At 40.2% G+C, this 11,543-nt stretch overlaps 1 protein-coding gene across 3 annotated transcripts; it reads right to left on the bottom strand.

Annotated features, from left to right (window-relative positions):
* Positions 1-58: 58 nt before the first annotated feature.
* LOC121984994 (probable methyltransferase PMT17) lies at positions 59-3,124 on the bottom strand. Of its 3 annotated transcripts, none has more exons than XM_042538216.1 (6): positions 3,044-3,124; positions 1,726-2,390; positions 1,440-1,650; positions 1,063-1,360; positions 529-996; positions 59-446 (listed from the first exon to the last, which is right to left on the bottom strand). In XM_042538216.1, exons 2-6 carry the CDS (start codon positions 2,383-2,385, stop codon positions 221-223), a joined length of 1,863 nt encoding a protein of 620 aa, XP_042394150.1. In that variant the 5' UTR covers positions 2,386-2,390; positions 3,044-3,124; the 3' UTR covers positions 59-220. The 3 variants fall into 3 exon arrangements, with proteins under 3 accessions (XP_042394150.1, XP_042394153.1, XP_042394151.1); XM_042538219.1 differs by having other exon boundaries at positions 2,922-3,058; XM_042538217.1 differs by lacking the exon at positions 3,044-3,124 and adding an exon at positions 2,814-2,940.
* Between the last annotated feature and the right edge of the window lie 8,419 nt (positions 3,125-11,543).

Genomic DNA, 11,543 nt, shown 5'->3' on the forward strand with positions numbered 1-11,543 from the left:
AAAGTGGAAAAGGAGAAACCGAATGTACAATGTCATAGTGCACACTGGAAGTAGCAAGTTGATCAAATCCACAAAAAGTTCCATCTTTACTGATATTATACAAAATTTAACATACAGGTTCTGCATCAATAGAATACAGTGAGAACTGAGATAGCAACAGAGCACCTGCATCATAACCTATCTGCACTAGGCAAACTAAGGTACACTCAAAATAGTCTCATCATTGTCGCGTAGAGGTGTCCGCGGTCCAGTATGTCTTAACAGCCACCAGGAGTTTCTCAGGGTTGAACGGTCCAGTTTCGTGATCCATGATCTGACTCTTCCATCTCATATGATTTGTTATCGACTGAACTTTTATAAGGACCTCTATGACGTCCCGTATGATCACTGTTCCTTCTGGTCTTAGTATCCTGTCCATCTCCAACAGAATGTATGTGAAGTTACCCCTGCAAATAGAAATTATGAACGATACACCTTCTGCAACAACGCGAACGCTACATTTTTCTTAAACGAAAAACTAAATGTTACCTGCCCTGATAAGTGCTGAAAATTCCATTAGCATGGATCAGATCATAAGTTCTAGGATAAGTGGAGAAGGCTTCATGCCAGTCATGATATGTTCCGATAAGCCCCCTTTCATAGATCACACCGAGAGTATCAAGTTTTGAATTTGCAGGTACCACATTCATCACCCACACAGGATACTTCGTCAAAACTGCTGCAAATCCACCCAGATACGCGTTCATGTCCATCACATTTCTGTATTGACCTTTAGACAATCCTGGAATGATTCTTTTGTAGTGAGCTACCCGTTCTTGCCACAATTGAGTGTCGTCTTCAAATGTCTTAGCGGTTAATCCAGGAATGGAATCGCTGCTTATCCTTGGTGGAACAGCAAATGCCCTCTCAGGCCATTTTTTGAGCTTACCACCTGCAACCTCATCCTGATTACTCACTTCTGGTAGAGGGGTTATGCAAGCCTCCATTTTCTTATACCTGAAAAGATCATGAATCAAGCGAAATCAATATGTAGGATCTCTTTAAGGGTTTAGTTGTTCTTACCAAGCAGCATCAGCATTTCCATTCTTGCAAATGCGAGGTGTTTTATAGATCCTTCGGCTTTCTTTGCATTCAATATGATTGATTGGCTTTTGCCAAACCGCAAGATCATCTTTCTCAACTAGTTTCTTCCAGCATAGACGCTTAGCGACATCCTCTATTGAATCTTGCTCTTTCTTTAAGTTTTCTTGAGTTCTTTCCCAGCCTCTATAGTGCTTCTTCCAATTGATTGGAGGACCCGAAAGAATCCAATAACCACCCGGTCTCAGAACTCGATCAACTTCAGTTAGATATAAACCATCTGATACATAGATAGATTCACGCATATGTTATTTGATCCAGTAAGAACGGGTTGTTGGATTTGTTTGGTGTTGAATTACCATAAGCTTGCCAGGGTATAAGACATCGGGAACAATGAGCCATATCAAAAGCTCGAGCTGGGTAAGGCAGTCTCTGTGTTGCCATCACCCCGATCATGGCAGGAACTCCTCGCTCCAAAGCAAACTGAACTTGAGCTTCGTGCGTATCTCTTGGAGCAAATGACATTGTAATGATATCCCTCTTCAGAAGATAAGCACCCCAACTTGCAACCTACAATAACCTCTCGGTAATCAGATTGATTCAAGAGCAAGTAACACCAAAGACTCAAATAAGAAATCGACTTACTCCACAGCCTGTGTCAATGGCAGTCCTAATGTTACCATCAGTTAACGAGATGAGAGCATTGATGTCATCAATGTAAACATCAGCTCCATGTGGAAACATTGTTCCACCACCGGGGAACCTGAAACGATCACCTTCTACTTGGATCCAATTTTGAACAGCCTTCTCGATGCTGAGTTCTTTGTGAGGAATGTTGTCATACCAAGCATAGTCCCTGCACTGAGGCCACTTGAAGGGCGATTTATATTTCGGTGGAGCAGGGATTAGGCACTGGATGAGCTCATCTTCTCCAGGGCAATGTCGCTCTCGGTATGCAAGCATTTCCCTCGAGAACCTCCTTCCCCTAGTTCGGTCTTGGCAAGGAGTGTACTCGCTAAAGTTTAGGTTGCATGGAGGGAATTTCATGCCCACCATGGATGTTTCATCGAGGCCCAATGCATGGTGAGAGTCAAAATCAAGAGTAGCAAGCGAGGAAGATGAGGTGTCGCATCCCACTTTCATATCCAAATCCGATTTAGGATTGACCGTGGTCGAGGAGTTTTGCCAAGCACCAAGTATGTAGAAGATCATACAAAGGCCAGTTACAACCAAGATGTTAGTTATGCGTCGCTTCTTCATTTCCATCTGAAAAATGCTCAAAGATCCAGAGCTGTCTTTGGCCATCAGAACTGTAACATATCGCAAAATGATTCATCATATTTCGAACCAAAGTCCTAACTCTTAGATCAAAACAAACAACTCAAAAGATCAAGCACAAAGGGTAACTGCCCTATGATTTGGGTATGGTGATGAAGAAGAAAAACAAAATAATCTTGCAAGAACAGTAATGGTGGCAATGATAGTTTTCCAGAGAAAAAGGCGCTGGTTCATATCCAAGAAGCATAAGACGAGACTTGATGAACCCTAATTTGGTTAAGAGAAGAAACGAATCCATCATCAGTAGACCCTTCAATTATCAAACTAAGAAACCATGTAGACAATTAAACAAACACGTCCAGGGCGAGCAGAAACAAGCATGCTCAGCAATGAAAAGAAACCAACACCAAGACAGCAAGAAGAAACCCTAAACACACTTGCATCGTATGACCAACCTTTCCCTGTAAGTGGAAGAACGAAGAAGAAGAGAAAGCTACCAAATATCCATAATACACATCCCCAAGTTGATCCAAGAAGGCCACAATAGATAGATAGATAGATACCTTCCTGAGGATTTTAATGAACACAGCATATGCAAAAGGACCAGAGGTCAGAGACCAAAGTCCTCACATGGGCCAGCCATTAGAAAACCCTGAAATCACGTTAAAGACATGGCCATACATACCTGAACAAGCTTCTGCCTTTCTGCTTTTTCTCTGATCGATGGCAAGAGAAAGTGACCCACTGGAACTCTTGAGCCTTCAAGTTGCAAAAAGGCGGGTCCCGCCGCCCAGCGGCCCCCTCACCCCTGCCCCACGAGTATGAGAGGGAGTAAATCACGGTGAATACGGACCCGGCGATGACAAACTCTTGAGCCTTCAAGAACAAATGATTGATGGTTCTTTATTATGCTGTAGATCTCTAGCTCATTGTGTTGCTAAGCTTCATTTGATTTGGTCATTTCCATGGAATAGAACTGTGAGGGTCAAGTTTAAGAGAGATTTTCCAGCCTGAAAATGCTCTGGTTTTATCACTTTGTAGACCTGTTTTGTCCTTTTTTTTTTTTTTTTGGTCAAGATTTCTTTTTTTGCTTTGTGACAAAAGACATGTTACTTTGACTTTCGGCAACCCTTTTGAATTAAGAAAGGAATCTTGGTCTCAGCCATGCATGGTGCAATCTTGCCATAAATGACTGCGAGTGAGTTTAGGGTCGCAATAAATGATTCAGGGAAGCTGCAGATCAGATGCAGTGGCCGATATAAATGAACATTAATGACTAGTGTATTTATTTTTTATTTTTTTTACTATGATATAATATCGGTATACGTTATTGATATGACAGATAATAATGATGATATATGATAAAAAATTAAAATAAGAAATAAAAATAATAATGAGAAGTTAAAAAGATATGATAATTAAAAGTCAAGAATACATGATAGTTAGAAGTTAAAAAAATATTAATAATTAATAATTAATAATTAAAAGGATGTGATAGTTAACAGTCAGGAGGATGGGATAATTAGTAGTTGGGAAAAGAAGATATAGGATCGTCTGGTGCCATCAGCCGTATGATGCCGGGGTGAGCGATTACAGATCAGGATCCCAGACCTCAATCAGGATGTACAACTAGAGTGATGCCCGACCTGCTCCGACTGGTCGGGGTTTCACAACGCAGTCATATTCAGGCATGATTTTCTCAGTAAACCAACTCCCGATCAGCTCTTGGGTGATCTCGCCATAGCTCTTCATGCTCCTTAAGACTTAGGCTAGGTGTTATACCTGACAGATCACCCCGAGCTGCCCCTAGTTATACCTATGTGGGACAGAAGATGTTACGCGACAACAAGGTCAGGGAATTGTAACCATCTGTCCGAGAATAACTGTTGTATGTCAGAGAATATTCCAATGGTCTACGGTCATTTGAGAATGGAACCTTCTTCCAGTCCACGAGAGGGTGGCATGCGTCCTCCATCACTAAATAGGTCCTGATACTCGACATTCCCTGGCATCGGTCATACTCTAGAGGTACGCATTGTCATATAAAAAGGGAGATCCTTTCCCTTGAGCAAGTACGCTCTTTCGCACATTTGCACTTGTCTTCTATTTTTCTTTCTCCTTCGTACATTATTCTTCCAGGGGAAAAGCACTTGACTTGAGTGTCGGAGGGTCTGTGTCAGAGACTTTTTCCCTGGTGTCTGGTTTCTAACATTCCGTGTGCTTGTATAAGTGTGCGCAGAGCTCCAAGTACTGAAGTACCACCGCTTCAGTGACCGCTGTTCGTCAGCGCCGCGTGAGGGCCCATTCTCTTGGGTACGTGCGATAAGGGCGTCCTAGTCATCTCTTCGTCAACCCCAGCAACAGCTCATCCTGCCTTCGTCTGACTCAGATTTTGGACAGGATTAATTTGTATTCGTCTATGGGAATCTCCTTCACCTGTTCTGGAATGTGAAGATGAAGGATACCGGAAGAATCAATATCACCATGACAGCAGCAGAATATGAACTGTTCAAGGAGGCCAAGAGGCGAGCGGCTTTCGAAAAACAAACCATTGCTTCATGACCGTACAAGATGCCTGCGATTTCCAAGGACCCGATGTTAGAATGTATACTAAAAGCCTAGCTTTTGGTATAAACATTTATCTAGAAATAAGAATCACATTGGTCAAATGTCTACATTTATGATAAATGTAGTTGTTCAATTAATATTGTAAAAAAAAAAAAAGGTAGATCCGCTACCTTAGCGGCCCCCCTAGTGCCGGCCCCACGGATATGGAGGGAGGTTCATGCAGGTACACAGGCCATAGGCGCTGTTCAATTAATATTGTAGATAACATGGTGTGTGGTGTCACACATAGAAGATCATGTTATTAGTACCTTATAAATTATAAACAGTAGCTCACGACCAAGATGGAAAGGAACAAACCATTGGAAGGTCGTAGTGTAATTAGGTATTAGTTTATCTTAACTATATAATTACACTAGTACACTTAGAGTGTATTGAGTAGGACCATTAGATGTCGTTTCTTTTATACTGACTTTATAAAGGAACAAATACCTCAGTTATTATGGAAGTGTGTGCTCTTAATCCCAATATAATAACAAACACATATATTTGATATTTATTTCTTTAATTTATCAATGGGTGAGATTTAGTTCGATAAATCAATAATCCCGATAAGTTGGGAAATGATATCACTTATAGTGTGTGTTGTTGATTATAGAAGGAAACTGTGTCCTAGTAATCTAGGTTGAGAATGTCCCCAAGAGGAGCTCATAAGGATTGTCATGTTAAACCTTGCAGGTGGACTTAGTCCGACATGACGATGAGGTTGAGTGGTACTACTCTTGGACTAAGATATTAATTAAATGAGTTGTCAGTAACTCACTTAATTAGTGGACATTCGACATCTTAAACACAGGGAGACTAACACACTCATAATAAGAAGGAGCCCAAAAATGTAATTTGGGATTGGTGCGGTAGTTCAATAATAATTCTTTAGTGGAATGAATTATTATTGATGAAGCTAAGTTGTGTGTTCGGGGCGAACACAGGATGCTTAATTTCATCGGGAGACCAAAACTAATTCCTCCTCTCAGTCCCTATCGTAGCCTCTTGTATATAGAGATTTATACCCACCACATACCCACCTTCTTACCCATCCTATAGGGGCTGGCCAAGCTAGCTTGGAGACCAAGCTAGGGCCGGCCATGGTTTGATTCATGGGTGAATTCATGTGGCCGGCCCTAACTTGAACTCAAGCTTAGGTGGCCGACCCTATTAAAATAAAAAAGAATTTTAATTTTAAAAATTTTTCTTATGTGGATAACATGATTTAAAAGAGAGTTTAAAAAATTTAAATCTTTCCTTTTATAAGATTCCACAAAAGATTAAGAGAAGAGCTAAATCTCTTTCCTTATTTGTAGATTAAAAGGTTGATTTTAATTTTGGTAAAAACTTTCCTATTAATCATGTTTATTATTTAAAAGAAAGTTTAAAAATTAAAAATTCTCTTTTATTAGTTTCTACGAAAGATTAAGAAAAGATTTAATATCTTTCCTTATTTGTAGATTAAAAGATATTTTAATTTTTAGAGATAACTTTCTTTTTATCCACATGTTAAAAGAAAGATTTTAATTTATAAAATTTCTTTTTTATTAACCAATCATGAAGGGAAAAATTATTGGAGAAATTTTTTATAAATTTCCGGAAGCAAATAAGGAAGTTTTAATTTGTGTTTAAAATTTTATTTGCTTGGAAATTTTATGGTGTGGCCGACCATTGTAAATTGAAAAGAAAAATTGTTTTTAATTAAATAAATTTTCCTTTTAAATGGAAAAAGAATTAAGGAAGTTTTTATTAAATTTTTCTTATTTGCCAAGACCAAGGATTATAAAAGAGGGGGTAGAGAAGGCTTTATTGTGAACAACTCTATTCTATTTTCTCCCTCTTTTTCTTCCTTGGTGTGGCCGGCCATCCTCTCCTCCTTTCTTCTCTTTGATCGCCGAACCTCATCCTTCTTGTGGAGATTCATATGGTGGCCGGATCAAGTTTAGAGAAGAAGAAGAAGAAGAAGGAGAAAAAGAAAGTTTTGTTTCTAGCATCCCTTGGAGCATGGTGGTGGTGGCCGAACCTCTTCATCCTAGGAGAAGTTTTGATGGCCGAAACTCGTAAGGAAGAAGAAGGTGCTTGGTGGTTCTCATCTCGGAAGATCGTTGCCCACACAACGTCCGAGGTTAGAAGAGGAATACGGTAGAAGATCAAGAGGTCTTTCTAAAAGGTATAACTAGTATTTTTCCTTTCCGCATCATACTAGTTATTTTTGGAAATAATACCAAATACAAGAGGCATGCGATTCTAGTATTTCGGATTTGTTTTCGATGTTATGTTCTTTTGTTTTTTTTTTCTTTTCCTTGTGATTTGATTGTTCTTTTCGGTTGACCTAAAGTTATTTAAGGAAATTAAATATTAACTTTCCTTAAAAGGCTTTGTCTAGTCGGTGGTGGTTGTTCCCATATCCAAGAAGGTCATGTGCCTCGCCACGTCAGTACTGGAAGCCAATTTTGGAAATTAATATTTAATGAAATTAATAACCTAGGTGATTTGGATCGAACGTGTTAAGTTCCGCAGGAGATCCGAGTCTAAACCTAAAAGAACAAATATATTAAACTTTGGATCAAACGTGTTAAGTTCCGCAGGCGATCCAAGTTTAATTTAAAAGAACACATGGTAGCTAGGAAAAGGTTCAGACCTTTGTACAAAATTTTTGTACAGTGGAACCATTAAGTTTTTCGAGTAGTAACCAACACCCTACTCGCGTCTCGAATAGGGGGTCTAAGAGGAAACGACCTGAGGATTTCCCTCCAACCTTCTATCAGGAGTCTGGCCCGAACTATTACCACAAGGGCCCAGACTGTTACAATAAGAAAGAGCAACCACAAGCCTCTATCGCGAAGAACTCCTCGTCCAGAGATTCGAAGAAGGGGAAAGTCATAGTCCTCAGGGAGGAGCCCCGGGGAGAGCCTGAGGAGCAAGTGTCCTTCTCTCTAAGGATACTCGAGGAGAAGCTATCGAAGGGGTACAAGCCCCCAGCTATTAGAGAGTATGACGGTAGCAAGGACAAGGAGGATCATCTTCGGAAGTTTCGGAATGCTGCGCTGCTATACCAATACAGCGACGTCATCAAGTGCCGAGTGTTCCTAAACACTCTGTCTAGCTCGCCACAAAAATGGTTTGATGGGCTGCTGAATGGGCCCATCACCTGCTTCCATGATTTTAAAACTATTTTCCTGCGTCATTTCGCTAATAGCAGGAAGTACCAGAAGATAGATCATTGTCTCTTTGCCCTCAAGCAAGGGTCTACTGTGCTCTTAAGAAGTTATATCAAACGCTTCAACCAGGTAGCGTAGGATGTCCTATTCGCTACCTCTGAAATACTGATGAGTACCTTCTCTCATGGTCTGGTAGAAGGGGAGTTCTTCCAAGCCCTCATTCGAGAGCCTGTGAAGAACTTCGATGAGATGCTAGGGAAGGTCGCCAATTATATCAATGTAGAGGAAGCCCAGGTAGCTCGACGGGAAGCGGATAAGGCGCCTGCCCCTGCCAACAAACCGAAGAAAAGGTCGCCCCAAGCGCCAGCTCAGCTTCTTCCGCGCGCAAGGGATTCCCGACCAGGATTCCCACCCCAGCAGGACTCTCAGATGACACAAAGGGTAGAAGTTGTCCAAGCCCCAAGACCCGGTCAGTGGGGACCTCGCTATTGCACTTACCACATGTCTCACACTCATGCCACTTGGGATTGTGTTCAGTTCGCCCGTGATTCCCGGCACGTAAATGAACTGGGCCTGCCTCGACCAGAGATCGCGCCTCAACTTCAAAGGTTGTTGACCGACCAGCAGGCCACGACAAGTCAGTCAGGTAAATCCCCGCTCGACAACGCAGGTCAAGGGATCCAGCAGGCATGCCCTGGCAAGGAGCCACGAGAATCCCGGGAGGAGGAGAACAGGGAAAATGTAGTCATCCGAGAGATCGACATGATTCTGGAGGGCCCACAAATGGAGTTTCTACTAGGGCTCGGAAATCTCATGAGCGTCATCTGGAGATACACGCTGTAGGATGCAGCCAGGAGCAAGCTGTCAGTCCCACAATCAGTTTTGGGTCGCAAGACCTGGGGGGTTGGAGCTCCCACATGATGATGTCCTAATATTCAAAGTCATCAAAGCTAATAGTCATGTGGCCATGATTTCCATTGATACCGGAAGCTCTGTCAATGTGTTGTTCAGGAATGCATTCGAGAGCATGCAAATTGATGCCAGTGAGCTCCAGCCCGTTGCCACTTCATTATACGGCTTCACCGGCAATGAAGTAAGTGTTAGTTGCTACTCGGAAAACCTATAAGTTCCACTGTACAAAAATTTTGTACAAAGGTCTGAACCTTTTCCTAGCTACCATGTGTTCTTTTAAATTAAATTTTGGATCGCCTGCGGAACTTAACACGTTTGATCCAAAACTTAATCTATTTGTTCTTTTAGGTTTTGACTTGGATCTCCTGCGGAACTTAACACGTTTGATCCAAGTCTCCTTAAGTTATTAATTCCATTAAATATTAATTTCCATAATTTGTTCCCAGTACTGACGTGGCGAGGCACATGGCCTTCTTGGATATGGGAGCAACCACCACCGACTAGACAAAACCTTTTATAGAAAGATAATATTTAATTTCCTAAAATAACTTTAGGTTAACCAAAGAGAACAATCAAATCACAAGGAAAAGAAAAACCAAAAGAACACAACTTCGAAAAACATATTCGAAATTCTAGAACGTAAGCCTCTTGTATTTGGTATTATTTCCATAAATAACTAGCATGATGCGGAAAGAAAAATTACTAGTTATACCTTGTAGAAAAACCTCTTGATCTTCTACCGTATTCCTCTTCTAACCTCGGACGTTGTGTGGGCAACGATCTACCGAGATGAGAAACCACCAACCACCTTCTTCTCCTCCAAGCAAGGTTCGGCCACAAAGGAAAACTTCACCAAGGAGAAAAACCAAAATACTAACCAAGCTCCAAGAGATGCGAGCTTCCTCTCCTTCTTCTTCTTCTTCTCCTAGTAGTATCCGGCCACCACAAGAGCTCCAAGGGAATAGAGATGTTCGGCCACCACAAGAGGAAGAGAGGGAAAGGATGTTGGCCGGCCACACCAAAGAATAAAAGAGGGAGAGAAAACAATAGAGGTTGTGTCTTGTGAAGGCACCCTCACCCCTTCTTTTATATTCCTTGGCCTAGGCAAATTAGGAAATTTAATTACAATAAAATTTCCTTAATTCCCTTGACATGATTTAATTGAGAAAAATAAAATAATATTTCCCCAATTAATCTCTAATGACCGGCCACATCAATGGGAAGCAAATTGGACAAGTTTCAATCAACAATTAAAACTTTCCTTATTTGTTTCCAAAAATTTTAAAAATAAAATTTCTCTTCAAAAATCTCTCCATGGTTAATAAAAAGAAATTTCCATAATTTTAATTTTACAACATGTGAATAATTTTTAAAGAGAAAATAAAATATCTCACCAATCTACAAATAAGGAAAGAGATCTAATCTCTTTCTTTAATCTTTTGTAAATTTTACAAGAGAGATAATTTTATTCAAATTCTCTTTAATAAATTATTTCTTCCACATAATAAAAATAAAAATAAAAATTCTTTTTAATTTATTTTGGCCGGCCCTACTAGCTTGGGTTTAAGCTAGGCCAAATTCATACCTAGGCCGGCCCTAGCTTGTTCCCAAGCTAACTTGGCCGGCCCCTATTGGGTGGGTATAGAAGGTGGGTATAGGTGGGTATAGAACTCTATAAATAAGAGGCTACGATAGGGACCGAGAGGAGGAATTGGTTTTGGTCTCCCGATAAAATTAAGCATCCCGTCCCGCACACACAACTTAATTTTATCAATGATAATTCATTCCACTAGAGAACTATCATTGAACTACCGCACCAATCCCAAATTACATTTTTGGGCTCCTTCTTATTATGAGTGTGTTAGTCTCCCTGTGTTTAAGATATCGAATGTCCACTAATTAAGTGAGTTACTGACAACTCATTTAATTAATATCTAAGTCCAAGAGTAGTACCACTCAACCTTATTATCATGTCGGACTAAGTCCACCTGCAGGGTTTAACATGACAATCTTTATGAGCTCCTCTTGAGGACATTATCAACCTAGTATCTCTAGGACACAGTTTCCTTCTATAATCAACAACACACACTATAAGTGATACCATTTCCCAACTTATCGAGTTTATTGATTCATCGAACTAAATCTCACCCATTGATAAATTAAAGAAATAAATATCAAACATATGTGCTTGTTATTATATAAGGATTAAGAGCACACACTTCCATAATAACTGAGGTCTTTGTTCCTTTATAAAGTCAGTATAAAAGAAACGACCTCTAATGGTCCTACTCAATACACTCTGAGTGTACTAGTATAATTATATAGTCAAGATAAACTAATACTTAATTACACTACGACCTTCTAATGGTTTGTTCCTTTCCATTTTAGTCGTGAGCTACTGTTTATAATTTATAAGGTACTGATAACATCATCTTCTATATGTGACACCACATACTATGTTATCTACAATATAAATTAAATGAACAACTACAAACAAATGTA

Source organism: Zingiber officinale, chromosome 5B (genome assembly GCF_018446385.1).
Source record: "Zingiber officinale cultivar Zhangliang chromosome 5B, Zo_v1.1, whole genome shotgun sequence".
In the NCBI taxonomy this organism is placed as follows: domain Eukaryota; kingdom Viridiplantae; phylum Streptophyta; class Magnoliopsida; order Zingiberales; family Zingiberaceae; genus Zingiber; species Zingiber officinale.

Excerpts from the sequence above, each read along its gene's own strand:
- LOC121984994 (XM_042538216.1), bottom strand. The coding sequence starts at position 2,385 with ATGGCCAAAGACAGCTCTGGATCTTTGAGCATTTTTCAGATGGAAATG. Across the intron at positions 1,361-1,439 it reads TATACCCTGGCAAGCTTATG|ATGGTTTATATCTAACTGAA; the intron begins GTAATTCAACAC and ends TCTATGTATCAG. Across the intron at positions 447-528 it reads TTCAGCACTTATCAGGGCAG|GGGTAACTTCACATACATTC; the intron begins GTAACATTTAGT and ends TTCTATTTGCAG.